Raw genomic sequence first — 18,954 nt, forward strand, 5'->3', positions numbered from 1 at the left:
GGAGGGAGTTGGTAATCGACATCAGCTGGAAAGGGCCTGTTGGCAGCCCGTCAGTCAATAGTTATGATTTGAGGACACAGTTCAACCAGGTAAGTCCTGGTTACGGATCTAGGGCCAAACAAATCTGCCATATATGTGATGATTATAGTATCACGATTACCAGTTAAGAAGAAACCCCTAAAGTATTTTCTCTTTTTTACAAAACCTTTGACTGAATTAACAAAACATTAAGGGAAATAAACACCTGATCAAGCGCAGGCACCAAAATAACCATGCATAAAATAGAAAGAAAGAGCAAGGGGAAAAAAGAAACAGAAACCAGCAATAAAAGATCCCATGTCACAAAAAAAAAGCTCAGATAGTTTTTAACCATCTGATTTGTGCATTATTCCTTTAATCTTTCGCAAGCTCTTTCAAAAAAATTTAGACAATTCCCATAAATACAGAAAAAATCAATGGCTTCAAAACACAAAACAGAGATAATTTCATAGGTAAATATTATACAAATCTCTTCAGGAGCTCAACTCTTTCTTACAAACCAAAACTAGATAGAGAATATATTTAAAAACATTTATTATGAGAATTGTTGAGAAATAGAACTGTGTTTAACTTGAAAGGTACTACCTGACAACTTAGAGGTGATACAGTCTCAAGATCAGGAAAATCACACAATAGGGAAGGACTACCAGAGAATTTTTAAGATGGTCAAATGCTATATCGAGCAATCAGCAACGGACTATCCATTGTGGATAGGTGAAAGCCTATAAGTTAACCCCTCAAGTACCTTAAGGACATAACATCTAAACCAAAAATGGAAAAGAAAAAGAGTAAAGGACACAAAAACAACTAACCAAAGAGAATATTTGAGTAGTGTAGCCCCAAGTATCATTATCACAAGCCATAGCTCCATTAATCAAAGAAGTCTTCCACCAAATCATCCACATCCATTCCAGAACTCTGGTCCAAGGAAAATAAACCTAGATGGGAGGACTGATTGCCATTAATGGCTTGTTTGAGGCTCCATTAAAATAAGCATAAGTACAATTTATGATGGTCAATGACCTGGATTGGAGTTAACTTGATAATGCGATGCTCAAAAGACTAAGTTTCCATTTGGGATTGTTAGATCAAACACCAAGAAACACGAATAAAGAGAGACAATAGATCCGTACGACACAGAGATTTAACGAGGTTCACACACCAGGGTGGTGTGCTACGTCCTCGGGCGAAGAAGAAGATGATTCACTATGCAGAAGAAAGATTACACCCTAGCAGCGGCGAGGAAGAACTCGCCCTGAAACCCTAGCTTCGTGAAAACCCTAGAATACAATGACTCTCAACAAGCAACAGTGCATTATATATATACTCCAAATAGCGGTTCGACCCATCGGGTCGCGGTCGATCCGGTCGAACCATACGCCCCCGCACCCCCATACGAGATCAGTGATGGGCTCCGGGCTTGGGCCCTCTGCTTCCATCACAGATCTCAGAAAATTTCCCATTCAGGTCGCCACCAAAATATGTCGGATCGGGTCAATCTTCAAAGCGGGTCAAGAATTCGAGACAAACGTAACAGGGATTTTTCTACATAAGTTGTTCATGCAACTTCTGGCTCAACTAAGGCCAAAATTCTGGGTACAAATAAGCAATTCCAGGCATACATTTTGGTCATAAATTTTGCAGGAAGCAAAGAAAAGCATCTGTGCAAATTGCTTCAATTTTCCCTTGAACACGTTAGTCCACATTTGTAAAAAACCAACCTTCCCCAAAACTTTTATCTACACCCAAATCTATGAACGACACAAGAACTGCTCGCATAACCCTTCTCAATCCAATGATACAAGATTTTAAGCAACATCTCCAAGCAAAAAGTCCTTCATCAAAAACTGTAAGCTCTGCTTACTGTGGGCTAAGGTGTGATTTGTCCTAGTTCTACCATGCACTACTTACAGTAACTAATCTCTTGTCTCATTTTTTTCTCTTTTATTATTATTTTTCCAGCTCTACACCTGCCAAATCCTATCCTTAAATCTGTAGAGAACTTTAACTACACCATATACCAATATTTATAGGTCCTTTCTATCATCCGCTAGATAGTATCTCACCCTACTTCTGTCTCTTCTCTCCACCCCACCACCCTCCAGCCAAAAAAAAAAAAAAAAAAAACACAAACCTTTGACCTACTGTGTGTGCAGGGACCCAATTCGGATGGACTAGCATTCTCAGGTTTTCAAAATTAATTGTTCATAAAACATGGATTAGCCTATGACATTGAGCAAGGGTGAAGATACAAAGATTTCAAGCATAAGCTTAAATCAATCTTGCGGCTTTTATTTTTTATGTACTCATATGGCTATGTTGCATCCCAAGGCCAAGCTTAGCTGCAAAATACTATAAGTGCCGAATGCAATCCTATGGTGCTCAAAAATTTGAAATGTTAGCCCACACAGTTGAGGTGCCCAAATTTTGTCAATTAACAAATCAAATGGATACCCCATCCATCAAATTATCAAAATGGCAACATCATTCCTCCAAAAGATTCAATTCAAAAGTAAACACAGCCAAGCTTGCTACAAGAACAGTAGACTGAACATTTACATTTAAGGAACCGATATAGAAACAAAAGAACAGACAGTCACGGGCATAGATAACAATTCCCCAAACCCACACACCCCCCCACCCCACCCCACCCCCCACCCCAAAAAAAAAAAAAAAAAAAAAAAAAAGAAAGAAAGAAAAAAGACTAGTCAACGACCACTCGAACATAAGTGACCACAGTTTCACCCACACAAGATAAAGATAGCATAGGATACAGGTGCAAACACCATGGCAACCCCAGAATACCTTGATGGCCAAAATGCTTCAAATAATTATCATACAGGGACGACCAGGGATAGAAGATTATAAAATATATCACATGGCACACAAATTCAACAAAATCAGAGCCAATTTAATAAGCCCATCCACATCTATAAATCTATAAATAATTCTCGCATAAAAACTACAGATTTATAATAGTACATAGATAGTGTAGTCAACTTGAACTTGGTAGTGGACTGTTGCGATTACGTGTCCAAGAGTAGTGATTGTTTGTTATACCGTGAAGTCAGTGGGAATCGGAATTTGTTAGCCTGAGTGAATCATGGTTAGTTCAGCAAGTAGTGAGATGAAGCGGATTCACTAATGGACCTATGATCGATGGCATCTCCAGTTCTATATATCTCTTTCTCGGAAGATTAACAGGCAATTACAAAATTTCTAATGGAAAATTTAAAAAATCAAGTAAAATTTCTCATGAGTCGAGAAGCAAAAACAACAAAGGCCGAACGAAAAATGTTTCAAACGATAGACAGAGATCGATAAGAAATCCGAAATGAGAAAGAATTCTAACCTGATTTCGAAAATGCAGATTTAGAAGAAGTCAATAGCTTCAAGCCTGATCTCAATCCACTGTTCAAAGCCATGGATTAAAAACCTAAGCTCTGATCGCTGTCTCTGACAATCGCCGGCTTCTCTTACCCTAGTCCTACGGGTGCGCGGTGCGCCAGTCTTCCGGGGATTTAAATCTTCTTGGTTGATCCAGTGCTTTCAGTGAAAGCTTTGCACTGTGTTACACCTGGAATGATACAGTTGGATTGGAATAGTTTCGTGACCCCACGATTACATTCCAATCCGACTGTGTTAAATGAAGATCTCACTTCTGCAAATGTCACAAGCCCAACCCTGGCATCTTGGGGAACCTTCTAACCACACCACTCAACTTAAGGAAGAATAATCCATTCAATATTTAATTAATGCATGTAACGTCAATAAAATTAAAACCAATATTACATCACTAACCATTAAACATAACCAGAGTGTCAACCGAACTACATTCTCAACCTTTGGGTTTGGAATGCACTGGTCCACTCAAAAACATACAATGACCATGGGAGCTCTTCAACTTCAAAAATTACTATCACTTTTGGATGAATAACAACTTCTAGGTTAAGGTCTGCCTAGAGTACACTTGCATTTATGCTTATCTTTGATAATGTCATCTTTGAGCAAGCATTACCTAATTCTTGCCAATAATTTTCTATGTTTTTGAAAACAAAACAAAACCTTTGAGTTGCAAACCTACTGTAGTAATCTTAGATTTTACCACTTTGATGGGTTCCATCCATTCTATTGAAATAGCTTATAACTACACTTGATAGCTTAAATTTGTGGGTTATTTAAACATGAACTAAATATCAATTTACATATAAAAGAATAAGCATGTAAATATTAACAAAATAAATATTACAATGCTCAATTGTCAATTACTTCAAGAGTGTCAACCGGAACTACATTCCTGACCTTTGGGTCTGAAATATACTGGTCCACTCAAGTTTCTGCTATTACATGTCACCGTGAATACTTTATGTACCTTTACTCTCCCCGTGTGGTAGGTAACTGGAAAATTCCTCCCAGACTCCAGTTCATGTACCAACCAAATTCATATACCCAACCAATTGGTGTTGGGTTCTTCAAATTTTCCGGCGAAAAGAATCTAGAGGATGATCGGAGGCATCTCATTGTCATCTCTGGTGAAGGTGAGTATAGGTAGGGGTGAAAGAGGAATTGGGTTAAGAGTTAAGACATGAGTTTTAATCAATAGGATATAACGGTCATTGTAGTTCTTCACTTAACAGTGACTGACATGAAGGGGTTTGAGTATAATTTGGTGAAACAGATGGAGTGTTCTTATAATAGTGGCATTCTTTAGGGGGTGGCGTGGTAAATTTTTCCTTTTTTTTATTCAAGAGTAAATTACTCAAACCTCCCCCTCCCTATATTGAATAGAAAACATAAATGGCAATTTTAAACCGTCAATAAACCTCAACCTGCCAAAGCCTTTATTTGAACCCTTAACTGTTAGAACATCCCATTTTGGAAACCCTCCCCGCAAGTACCCTCCCGAGGACTTGGTGCGACTCCCACAGGACTTATTGCAGCTCCCACGGGAGATTTTCATGGCAAAGTTAAAGTGAACTCCTTGCTCCTCTTATTCCCTTAATATATTACAAAGCAAAGATTCAAAGATAAATAGTAACACAAAGACATAAATTGATGGAAATAGCATAATTATCTTGAATTTCACATTTCTTTGCCATTCTACTAACTCACAATTGTATTTAATGCCTTAATTGCTATCTCCACATTTTTGCCCAAAAAAAAAGATCTTCCAATTTTTAGCTCAAATGTTCAGTTTTTCTCACTATAGACATATTCCTTTGTAAATTGGTTGGAAACTTTAGAATCATATCATTTGAGAAGTGCCCACATGGAAATGGAGTTAATGGTATGAGATTTACCAATCTATCCGCAACTAATTACCATATTTTCTTTCTACAAAAAAAAAAAAAAAGAACTATATTTTATTACAGAGGTACGGTTTCATTAATAGTTAGGCAATAATAAAAAAAGTGAATTGTTAGTGATTGAAAAATTAAATATCTCTCAATTAATTGTCCAATCTTTTTGGGAGATTGAGTATGGGGAGCTCACTTACTTACCAACAAGCACTGATTAACAATTCAAGGTTTAATCAATTCTTTCTAGTTGGATCCAAAGCATAGTTTGAGATTCCCTTCCCTTTGTTGTCTTTATGTTGTCTTACATCAAAATTTTAGGAATCAAATGTGAATGACAACAACTTTAAGTTCGCTAAAGTTTGTAAACCTAAAATGTAGATGTGGACGAAAAAAGACAGTCAAGTTATCAGAGTCTAAGCACAATAAGAACATGCTCTACTACTGCTGGCAAGACAACAAATGTGACTTCTTCTTCTGGTGTGTGCCATGAATGCACCAAAATGATTGTCTCTAACCACAATCCATCAAAAAACAATCCCATGACTGGTGTATGTGAAATAAGACCTAAATTGCAACAGTTTAATGATGAGGTTCGCAGTTTGAATAATAGATTAAAGTGGTTGGAGAAGTTTATTGAAACAATGAATATTGTGGGTCATATTGTATTAACTTTACTGGGGTCTTCGTATTGTTGATTGTAAAATATTGATAAAAGTGTAGGAAGCCTGATGACCTACTGTTGCTGAATTTTTGTACTTCGTGAAAGAACATTCCATGTTATTAAAAATGAAATGGCCTACATTTTATAATCCTAGTGTCTATAAGTCATTTTTTTAATCTACCTACTTGAATCATATAATGACAAATTAAACATCATCCATATAAATTAAAAACAATGACCCCAATGCATACACACAAATATGAAGTTGGACCTTAATGCATCCACACCTCAATAAAATTGTTTTCATACAACATACCAAATAAACCCATGAAACTCGGCCTAAACAAGACCTACATCAAAGTTGTTGTTGTCAAATTGTTCCCATGAAATTCAAACTCAGAAACTTTTCCATACAAGACCTTCATCAAAGTTGTTGCTGCCAAATTGTTCCCATGAAATTGTTCACATACAAGACCTACATCAAAGCTATTGTTGTCAAATTATTCCTATGAAATTGTTCCCAGTCAAATTGAACATCATCCACAAAAATAAAACAATGATTGTAAGGATAAAGAAAACCAGAGAGATGGGTTATGCTCCTATCCTTTCGTCAGTCTCTCTCTCCTCGAGAAAAAGAGGTGGTTGATCCATGCCCGTTCATTTTCTTATCGAGGGGTTTCTTCTTTATCTTTCCCTTCTTCCTTTTCTTTTAACCTATTATCATTCTTTCAGGTAATAATATCCTCAAACTTCTTGACGGCATTAGGGGATAGGGAAATATAGTTTCAGAGTCATTAGGATTTAGGGCCTATAACCCTATTGAGAAGCCCAGTACCGGTTAGAGAACTGAGCTCAAGATTAGGGAGTTAATTCCAATTAAGCTATCGAACCTCCAAGTTTAACTTCATATATAGTCTGCTAACAGATATATGGTTTTGTGTCATATTATGAAGGTGGGAAGGTGTTAGGCACTCACCTCACTCGAAAATTACAATCTTTCTACCCGATGCTTAATTTCAAATATTCTTCCCTAAGAATTTGAAAGCCCTAGGCCAACATACATGTTATGCTTGCTTGAATTATATTACATTGAAAATAAATATGCACTTTATCATATGAGATAAAATAAAATTTATTAAGACATCATATGAAATAATAGGAAAATATAACTTTAAGATCACATGTAATAATAACAAATCTGTTATAAAATTACATGAAATGATACGAAAATTTAATATGCCATTGTGAAATAATTAATCATCTATCTTGAAAATCACATGCAATAATAGAATCCATTTTGAAATCACATGAAATGACAGAAATGAGTTATCATCTTATATACAAAAACATTTGAAATGATAAAAACAAACTATCAATTTGTGTATGAAAACATATGACATAAAAAGAACAAACTATCATGTTATGTATGAAAATACATAAAATGATAAAAATCTACATTATGTGTTTTCTTTTAGTTAGAACAATTGCTTATGATTGTACACCGATGATAACTAATAAAGGGAATGCTCATTTATTTCGTATGTGAATTTTAGCAGGTTCCCTGACTCAAGGACCTCTGCAGTGAGTGTAGTTCCTTGATAACTAAAACATCCTCTGCAATGAGTGTAGTGATGCAGTGATGCAGTGAGCATCGGATGGCCGAGAGAACCTCGAGGTGCTTGCCTGGATGCTCTTAGCCATCCAATGCTAATCGCACTGCCGCACTCACTACAGAGATTAATAACTCAGGCTTATCCTTCTTTTTTTCTTTGGAGGAATAAAATTTTTTGACAAAACTTACGCACTATGATTTCGGTAAATGATGTTGGCTATGGGGATTTGGACAGAGCTTCCACGCTAGGTATCAGAATCTGATACTAACAAGGGAATTTTGGATAGAGCTTTTGCACTAGGTATCAGAAACTGATAATAGCTATGAGAAGTTGGGTAGAACTCCCTTGCTAATTAAGTAGCGAGAACTGATACAAACAATAAAAATTTGGATAGAGCTTTCATGCTAGGTAGCCTGAAATGATAATGATTACAGGAATTTGGGCAAAGCTCATGTGCTATATAGCTGGAATTGATATTTACAATAAAAATTTGGACATAGCTTCTGCGCTAGGCTAGAGATAGACGACTTCCACACCTGGGGCCTGAAATCGACTCCAACTTCGGGACCCGAGCAAGGCCTATGGTCTAAAATCATTTTGGGTAGAGGGTTTAGGGAAGCAAGGGTTTCTCTTGGTTTTCCCCTTCGTTTTTTTTCCTTGTCTTTTCTTGCATTTTACTCTCTGTGGACTTTTTCACGCATGTACACTCGTTTTTTTTTATGCATCTTCTCCTCATTCTGTGACACATCCACCTCCCATCCCTCTCTTATTTGTCCATGTTTTTTAACACATGTGGTGAAAGAGATAAATTGAGTGATTTACTTAACAAAAAATGTTGTTTTATCAAAAAAATAAAAAATAAAAAAATAAAAAAAATACAGTGAATCCAAGATCAACCAATTTAATCTCTCAAAGTATTAGAGATAAGGGCAAAAATTAAACCTTCTAGAGTTCCACGGCTTAAGAGCCAAAGCGTGATGTGAAGGCTTAAAATCACGAAAAATGCTTGATGTTAATAGTGGGTTCATTTCGGTTGATTTCGACCAATTGGGTTTGGGCTGATGTTACTGGTGATCCGGATATTGGATTCTGATGCGTAATATACTATAGAATCATCTTGACTAGAGCCATCCAACAGCCCAAGAATCAAATTCATCATTCGCTCAAAAGTTTGAGTGTGGATCAGGTTCATGCACGAGAATGTACGAGAATGTTTATAGTCCGTGGATTTAGAATCAATTTTCTCTCTTTTCATTTAATAGATTCTAAATCTAGGTATCAAAGATGTACAAGAACATTCTCATACGTGAACCGTGGACTTGATCCATTCACCAAAAGTTTGCTGAAAACACAAAACGGCAGATTTTGCCATAATCTAGTAAAAGGGGGTGGTCGGTAACTGCTCTCATAGAATTTCATCATATATCAACATGTCATCAACGAGCAAAAACTAATTCAGGGTCCAAGACAACTTGAAAAGGTAGTAAGTGCGATTGGCTTTACTTTGGATGAGGTTTAAACTCTTGGCACACCCTACAGCTCATCCAAGCGTTCAATTTTTGCACCTGAGATATCGACGGAACCATATTTCCAAATACTATCTAATGATACGAAAATCAAGCATATGTCAGCCTTGAACGTCAAATTCTGACAAAGGAAATCAGCTCACTTTCAAGCACCCTCCCTGTATCGTTAAAACAATATCAAGTTTTAGATACCTAACCTCTCTTGCGCTCAATCGTACTCTATGAATTAATGTACAATGGGTTAGGTTAGGGGTAGCTAGGGTTTTGACTAAGTTTATGACTCAAAATCTGATTCCTTTGCAAAAATGAGAATACAAATTTTGTCTTCACCTGTAAATCATCATTGTTAGGGGGGATAAAATTAGGTGTCTACAATGATCAATGCTATAATGAAATTGAAGGGAGGGTTATAGGTATGCCGGCATGATACTTTGGTATCAAGAATGCCAGCGAGGTGAGAACCGTCGGATTCAAGTAAATTAATCACAATCGATGGATGTGCATATAACTGTATGAGCTGAATCTGGCACAATACTCTGAGCAACTCTGATGAATACCTGACTATTTGTGTCAGAAGGGTGCAATACATACAGTTTTACAGTATACTTGTTTGCAACATCAACTTAAAATTAAGAGCGAGAGGGTGGCGTGTGAAGCTGGGTAATCGTCCCATTCACCAGTCGACCAATTCACTGGTCTTGCCGGGAGATAGAAGTAAGTGTTGGTTTTCGTATAATTTATTTATTTATTTATTTATTTTATTTCAGGATTTTATGTATTTTGACCTTCATTTGAGTTCTACTTTGCTCCAAATCTTAGAATATGGTATGAGGGTACTAACTCTGATTTACCAATTCGATTGGACGCAAGAAAATAAGAGGGAAGGTCTTCGTTGGTGCAATACAGAGGCAGGGACAAGACGGAGGGTGAGTGAACTGCAGCTGTTTATGAACATTTGTGTGCCCATATTGTTACGGACCAGTACTGTTACCAAAGTGGTTACCTCGACATCGGATGCAGAAATGTTTGGAAGATATTTGTAGCAGTTGTAAGTTGAACAAAATGTAGCTGCGATTGCACGATGTGAGTTATGTTCATTGTCGATTATTATGGAGCATATGGGAATAAATAGTTGTTAATTTAATTCAGCATCATCGAAGTAGTTAAGAAGGTATGAAGTAGCATAGTTAGCGAAGATATTGAGGAAATAAATGATTAGTTCTGGATGTTTGATGGTTGGAGTGTTTCTTGTACTTAGTTAAGACTGTGATATAGTTATAATTGTGAAACAGTTTAGGACGGTAAATAAATTCTGTTAATTTAATCTCTCTCTCTCTCTCTTTCTCTCTCTCTCTCTCTCTCTCTCTCTCTCTCTCTCTCTCTCTCTCTCTCTCTCTCTCTCTCTCTCTCTCTCTCTCACACACACACACACACACACACACACACACAAACCCAGCTAGAGGCATTGTAGGGCCATGTACGTTCCCCACCAACACCATAGATGCACGCATTGATGATGATTTTGAGGTGAATGAACTTAAGGTACAGTTTCTATAGAAGTGACCCTTATCACATTTGCTATGATGAATTGGTAGCAGCATTAAATGAAAATGGTCCAAATTTGGATAGGTGTGGGAGAAGATGTTTGCTTGGTTGTGGGGATATCTCATCCTGAAAGTTGTAAATGGGAAGAAGTTATCAATGTTTAGAAACATTTGCAACGGTGGCGGTGTTGTTATGGTTGAGTTAATTGACTTAACCATGTGTTATGGATATGTAGGGACATGTAATGCATTATTGTGAATCGCTATTGCAATGTAAGAATTGCAGTCAAATGTTTTAAATTTTTGTTGTGTTAGGTGTGTTTTGTTACTTATATTTTGTTTGTATTTAGGGGCACTAATCAGCAAAAAATGGGCTTTAGTAATCTACTTTGCAATTTACGTACAATGTGAAGATCGTAAGAGAAAGAAACGGGTTGCGACATTAGTAAAGATGGGGGATGAGGTGGATTACTTTGCAAGCGTTCGGAGATCCTGGTTATATATGGAAACAAGTATGTTAAAGTATGGTAAAAGAGTTTGTATGAGTGATTTGTACGTAAATATTTGTGTTAGAAGTTATTGTGTTTGATGTTTTGACAGAGTTTGTGTACAACACCAATGAACAATCAGATTTGGAAAGAGTTATTGAAGCTGATGCAATGCAGATGGAGAATGAACTTCATAATTGGGATGATGACACAGAAATATCAGTATTGAATGAGGAAGGGGTCGGTGTTGATGAGGATATATGGGAAGGCAATGGTGGAGGAGAAGGTAATGGTGAGCATGTGAATATGTACGAAGCTAGTAATGAAGCAGACGCAGGTGGAACGACCGTTGGAGGTAATGATTCTGTGAAGATTTTACCTTACGTTGGGATGAGATCTGATGACCTTAATGCGGCCTATTCTTTTTATAATGACTATGCCAATAAGAGTGGTTTTAGTATTCGACAACATCGGGCAAATTATTCCAATAAACGGGAGTTAGATGGATCAAGACGGGTACTGTCGAAGAGGTTTGTTTGTTACAAATAAGGCTTCAGAAATATAAATCATAACAATCAAATGGGAAGAGAGGTCCATCATCGAGCAGAGGTCAAGCATGGTTGTCTAGCATTTATTATGCTTAAAGTCGAATCAAGTGGTTGGGTAGTTCAAAAGTTTGTGGTGTGTCACAATCACCATTTGATTGTTCCAGAACAAATTTTTAGACTTGGATCCCACCAACATCTATCGGATGAAGTGAAAATGATAGTAAGTAATCTGCAGAAGAGTGGATTAGGCCCAATACAAATTAGTGATGTTATGGTCAAAATCTTCAATAGGCAACGTAATATTGGTGTGACTGAGGGGAGACTGAAAAGATTTATGAAGAGTAATGAAATGGAGTTGATTACGGATGATTGCCAATCGATATTAGCATATTTTGACTACATCCGATCGAAGGATACTGGATTTATTATTCCATAAATTTATCTTAGAATGGGACCCTGAGTGGAATTTTTTGGGTGGATAGCAAAGCGAGGTCTACATACTAGTTGTTTGGTAATGTGGTGGTGTTCGACACGACATATAAGAAGAATCAGTATTAGTGGCCATTTGGTCCATTCACAGGCGGGAACAACCATGGGCAATCCATTATATTTGGGTGTGGTTTGATTGCCAATGGAACTAAGGAGTCATTTGAGTGATTGTTTAGGGCATGGTTGAATGCTTTGAGAGACAAGGAACCAAATGCGATTATTATTGATAAGTGTACTAGTATATTACCAGTCGTGGCCAGTGTCTTCCCTAATGTAGTTCATCGATTTTGCTTTTGGCATGTTGCTAAGCATGCCCAAGAACATCTTGGTCCCTTATGGTATAGAAATTCAGAATTTAAGAGGGATTGGGTTCAGTGCGTATATCGCACATGGTCTAAGGAAAATTTTGTTACTCAATGGGAAGCAATTATGGTGAAATATAACTTGAAGGATAACTCTTGGTGCGTAGATAAGTTTGCTCAGAAGGAGCATTGGGTACCCTGCTATTTGAAGAGGCATTTTTTTGCGAGGATGAGCTCAACACAACGAAGTGAGGGGATGAACAGTTATTTCCAAGGTTATTTTAAGGACACAATGACATTGTTTAAATTTGTGAAGCAATACGAGAAAGCTATCGCTAGGCGTAGAGAGAAGGAAGAGGAGGCAGAGTTTAGAACATGTACCAAACTACTGCAATTATCATCACATCATCCTATGGAAGAGCATGCAGGTAAGATGTATACAATGAGGGTGTTTGATATATTTAAGAAGCATTTAATTTCCAGCATTAGCCTATCTGCGAAGGAGGAAGCAGTAGAGGGAGAAGTTTGTAAGTTTTTGGTGGGCACTTTTAAGATCCCGAGTGAGGAGAGGTGCGTGGTGATATACGACTCATCAAAAGAGGAGGTCCAATGTGGATGTCATTTAGTTGAGTTCATGGGGGCTTTATGTAAGCATGCGTTGAAGGTTCTACATATTGGAGATTGTGATGCTATCCCGTCTAAGTACATTCTATTTAGGAGGACGAAGGAAGCAAGTACTAGCATGTCATTCGATAGTCTAAGAAACACCCCAGAGTGTTCGACAACTAGGTCACTATGGAGATTATGGCAAGCCAATTCAGCAATGATGTCCTTGGCTTGCTCATCACAGGAAACTTGTGTAGCTGCTATGAGAATGCTTCAAGGTTTCTGTGATAGTTTTTCTACCAAATTACCAAATAGTAATGAAGGTGGATTCGGTGAATCAACTCATCCTACACAAAGTACTGTTGAATCTAGGTACAAGACCCATAAACACATGAAGGTTCCTCTACCTGCCATAAGTCGAGGTCGGCCAAAAAGCAGAGGACTTGAAAAACATTTGATGGAGGAGTGCAAAGGGAAGAGGAAGAACTGGCGCAATAAATGTGGATGTGTCAAGCATAACAAGACAAAGTGTGATTCGACGAATAGAAATTGTCAAACTAAATCGATTCGGGGAGAAGATACGTTGGATGGTGCTCTCTCAGATATGTAAAGTGAAGGTAGCAGGTAAAAGTCATAATTTCATAAGGTAGTGAATTAAAATCATTGAATAAGTAGCTTAATTTCTTGAAAGGACGTATTGAGTGCATGGACTTTGAGTAATTGGTCTCGATGCTTTTTTTTTTTGTATTTTTTTGGTAGGAGAATGCTTCAGCGTGGAAGAAGGCGCCGTTGGAAATTCACAGCAGAAGTGTCGCTAATGCGACCTCATCGGTTTCAGTATGAACATAGTGGTTGTGGACGGTACTGTTATATTATTTGTTGGAAATATTTATGCTTGGGGACAGATTGTTTGAAATGGTGGGTGTGAGAACGCATTGATACATAAATTATGATCTTTACTAAGAAGGTCAAACCTAACCCATTCGCGCATAGTTGCATTTAATTTTTTCTGTTAAATTTTTAGTGTGTACCCTCTATTATTATGTACTGTCATTTTATTTTAATTGGTTAATCCTGTGTATATGACAATGCTTAAACTCCAACTTAATATAATGTAGCAAAGAAAATGATTGTTTATTAGGTGTCCTGTTCTAAAAAGGGGATGAGAACATAAGGTAATAGTTACTATGGTTCGGTGGTTATAATACATAATGACTAGAAAACGGTTGTGCACTGTAGTATAGATATTGCATATTAACCGACAAAGATGTTGCCGTTTTCATAATTTCAGAGCAATCAAATATTTGTAATTGTATAGTCGACAAAGAAAATGTCAATAACTTTATAAGGTTCATAATTTGTATTAATGATGAGTGATGCAAGTAAGACTAAAAAATGTCATATGTAAGAAAATATGTGTATTGATGGGTTGAAATCGTCTGCAATTCCGATCTCATACAATTTCATGAAATACCACCTTCAGGGGGTGACATGTGTATTGATACCAATACAATGGTCCAAATCTGGTATAACTAATAAAACCTTAAATCAGGGAAGAGGCATTTAAATCAGGGAAGAGGCATTTAAATCAGATCTGGACCATTGAATTGGTATTAATACACGTGTCACCCCCTGAAGGTGGTATTTCATAGAATTGTACGAGATCGAAATTGCAGACGATTTATTTCCGTGTATTGATAGGGTGAGTTTACGAAAAGTAAGCAGAATTTGTGACACAACACACACAACCAGAAAATTTGGATAACTCAATCGCACGTATGGGTACAATATGGTGTGAGTGAAGACGTAGTTTAAAGATTAATGTGGGAATCTGTGTACCAAGACTAATTATAGTCATTCGAAAGGATGGTGTCGACAATAATCCTTATTTAGAGTCCATCTTTGTATTTAATCCTACGGTCCTCTGTAGTTATGTTGGCTGTAGGGAAGAGGCAGAATAATGCGGAGCCTACTAAAAACTGAAGATGAATAAGATTGGAGGGTAGAAAACTGAAACAAAAAGGAATTGATTCACAGCTAACGCGTTGGATTGGTGGTTGGGAACAGATGATTAGGCCTAGGCATCTAACCAATTGCTAAAGAATATAAAATTGGTGTTCTTTAGACACAACAACCTCGTATGTAGAAGGATGTGAGAAGGAACCCGTAATGGAAAAAAGAGAGAGCTACGGATATCGGTTTTATGAATAGAAATATTTCTTGGAACAGCACAATCTTTACATAAATAATAAACTCCGTATCCCATGCCCTTGATAAAAACATTATTATTCCACAAAAGAGGGAAGCATTACAGAACGAGACCCTGCAGTGGACTTCCTAGTAAGAGCATAAATATTTATTCTAAAACTGAGATCTAGATTGGTTAAGATTAGGAAGAAAGTAGGTTCGAACACAAGCATTACCATTGACAACTCAAAATGAAAACAAGTAACTAAGTGTTTAAAAAGAAGTAAGAGCAATCACACAGCTATCAGTAGTAAAGCATAATCAGGCAATAAGTTACAAGGGAAACAAGTATATAGGTGTTCTCTTGCACAAAGATATAGAACACTGACTGTATCTAATTGCACCCACAGGTCAGGGGTAGCTTTAGAAGGGTTCCCTTGCAGAGCCATTGTCCAAAATCCCACCTTTTTTTTTCAGTTGAAAGGTGTTTTTTCAGAAACAAGCGCCACCATTGAGAGCAATGACATTAGCATGCACACCTGTTATTGCATTCATCAAACTTGGTTAGTAATTTGTTACCTAATAAATTGACCTGCATTCTTATTGTTGATAGTGTTGGGGATCCTTTTACCATATTAAACATATGAATAACCCTATAGTTTTATAATACAAGAATCATATTTTAGAATACAAGAATCATAAAAGATATTTAACCATGGGTATAGTCCCTAAACCAAGATCAATAAAGTACTCCCTTCATAGATCTTAAAATACATAACCATATAGATTTACCATATCTATAATAATCAATGGAACATCCATGACATGAACCATAAATGGGAATAGAGAAGTACCTGTGTCCCATGAACATAGATCATGAATCTCTGTTTTATGTGGTTAAACATTACTCCCATGAAGATGACAATAAGTGAAGTCCTTCTACTGAGATCTTCTGCAACCTCTTACTCTAGGGTTTCCTTTCTTTCTGTGCACTTGCTTTTGTGAGAAAGCCGTGCTCCCAAAACCAATAAGGCATTAAAGTAATGACTGCAGGGACCGTCAGTATTCTATTTATAATAGAATCCCTAAAACCCTATTCCACTCTCATAATGGAAAGAGCTAGGAGTTTCCTAATCAGAGTGGGTCTATAATTGCTTGGGCCCAATGGATCAATCGGTATCAGTTAAGGATCAATCGGTATCAGTTAAGCCCACATAAAAATCCTAATAATCTCCCACTTGGGCTACACTGATACTGATGTCTTTCCATTGACTCCTGGCCAAATAATCCCAAGACTAAACACCACTCAAACAAACTTTGATCCAATCAATAATCTCTACTGTTGAACAATAGTAGAAAATACACCTCAATATACGACATATAACTATCTAATGTTACAGACAATAGAAAATTATCAATCCAAATCGCCTGGAAACATATATATAAGGAATTGATATCATACCTGTGATCACATGAAATATACATTTCCTTATAGGTCCTTTCTTGATCTAAATATCAGCCTACCTTGAAAACCTCACAGGTAGAAAACTTTGATATTAATCAACACTTGGCAAACTGTCATTTTCTTGAATTAATATCTTACTTTGGCATACCGCCTATGGCTAACTGCCACTTCCATGGATTTAGGTTAAATACCACCATAAATCATAAACTTTGGCAAACCGCTTGTGGTAAACCACTACTTCTTTGGACTTAGGCTAAATACAGCCATACATCACAAATTCTGATAAAGTATCATCAATTACCTTGACTTATCGTCAATTACTTTGGCTAAGCACTGCTAATAAACCTTAGCAGACACAGCTTTAAACTTTGACTTTTACCGTCTTTAAACTTTGGCTGTTGTTACCATGATATATTTGGTTAAATGAGATCATAAAACTCCCACTAACCAAGCATATCAAAAACCTCAATAATACCAATGCCAGAAAATATGGCTCTTGAGTACTTTGTCGATAAACTTGGGTGACACCACTTTTGGGCAAATGTCACATTTACCTTGGGAAAACTCACAATTGAACTGAATGTACCACTTTGGTGGGTTTCACTCATTCCTATTATGTTTTCTACATTTGAGATGAATATATGTATAGAAGTGTATGCTTTAATGTGTTTCTTAATCAACTAAGGACAACACAAACAAATGAAGCATAAATGGACATAAATAATTTAGAGAATAAGATTTAAGACAAAATCATTTCAAAATTGCTCCAAAATCATTATAAACTTAATAGGATAACAAAATTATTCCTATATCCCTTCAGTTGTGCTTTGATCAGCAATAACACCTTTTTGGGTTCCTTGAGAGCTAAAACTAGATCAAGTAACACACAAGAGGCACAACCGTTATTACATTCTTATCCTTTGGGGTAAGAATGCACTGATCCTCTTGTAAATCCAAATTTACTGTGAAAATACAATTACTTTTATCATATATGGGCTTAGAAGCCTCTAAGTTATAGTCATTTCCGTACATGTATTTTCTTTAACTTGGGTAACATCACCTTTGAGCAAATGTCACTAACTTTGCTGCGCTTGGAAAAACTATGAAAGAATAGGATGTGCCACTTTGGTGGATTCCATCCAATCCTTTCATAGCTTCCTCGAAATATACTGTGCAGCATAAAATGTGCGGAAGCTCACACCCAGTTTAATTCTAATATATTTATCCATCATAGGGTGTTTCAGACAAAACATTCAAGTACAAAATGACATGAATATGAATTTACTATATATTTCAACCATAAATAATTCTTCAATATCATGATAATAATAAATCAATGTAAAACTCAAAATAATTTTTTTTGCATGAAAAACAATATAGTACACTGAATTTATTCTCCCACTAGCAACCTAGTATATTGACCTTCTACTAGTAACATCTCCCACTAGCAACCTAGTATACCGAATTTATTCTCCCACTGGTCGAGCCACATAAAACAGCTTAAGATCCATATTTTTATCCTCCCACTTGGTTCGACCAGTCATAAATTAATCCATTTATTGGATAACACAATTCGTTAAATGTGACATACATATAAACTTGTTCACATAAGCCCAAAAACAAAAGAAAACCAAACATTTATCAATTAATGTTCATAAATAGGTTTTCAAAGAATAATGATAGTATTTAAGAACTTGGTATTGGATTGATCAAAACCGATACTGATCCAACCCAACCAATCCGAATTGATCTAATCGGAATACAAAAAAAAAAATAACACATTAAATAAACCTCTAACCAATGGTCATAGTCATGAAACTCTCATCCACACTATTGCCATTAATCAACTGTCTAATACCATTTAGGGCAAAAATCTTTGCTTTAAAAGCATAATACCAAACTATTGATTTGGTTTTCCTAGTATAGAAAACTAGGTCTTTGAGGCAAATGTAGACCTCCATATTCTCAAGCCACTTTTAAAGACATTCAGTTTAATGGTTTAACTCAAGGAAGAATAATCCATTCAATATTTAATTAATGTATATAACATCAATAAAATTAAAACCAATATTACATCACTAACCATTAAACATAACCAGAGTGTCAACCGAACTACATTCTCAACCTTTGGATTTGGAATGCACTGGTCTACTAAAAAACTACAATGAACGTGGGAGCTCTTCAAC

The 18,954-nt window shown here is 36.5% G+C and overlaps 1 protein-coding gene across 1 annotated transcript; it reads left to right on the forward strand.

The window, feature by feature from the left end:
• The first annotated feature begins 12,637 nt into the window (after positions 1-12,637).
• On the forward strand, positions 12,638-13,726 carry LOC122056923 (protein FAR1-RELATED SEQUENCE 5-like). The gene has a single exon (XM_042618889.1). It carries the CDS (start codon positions 12,638-12,640, stop codon positions 13,724-13,726), a length of 1,089 nt encoding a protein of 362 aa, XP_042474823.1.
• The last annotated feature ends 5,228 nt before the right edge of the window (positions 13,727-18,954 follow it).

The sequence above is a fragment of the Macadamia integrifolia genome, chromosome 12 (assembly GCF_013358625.1).
Source record: "Macadamia integrifolia cultivar HAES 741 chromosome 12, SCU_Mint_v3, whole genome shotgun sequence".
NCBI lineage: Eukaryota > Viridiplantae > Streptophyta > Magnoliopsida > Proteales > Proteaceae > Macadamia > Macadamia integrifolia.

What these genes read in the sequence shown, in the direction of transcription:
- LOC122056923 (XM_042618889.1), top strand. Translation starts at nt 12,638, where the DNA reads ATGGTGAAATATAACTTGAAGGATAACTCTTGGTGCGTAGATAAGTTT.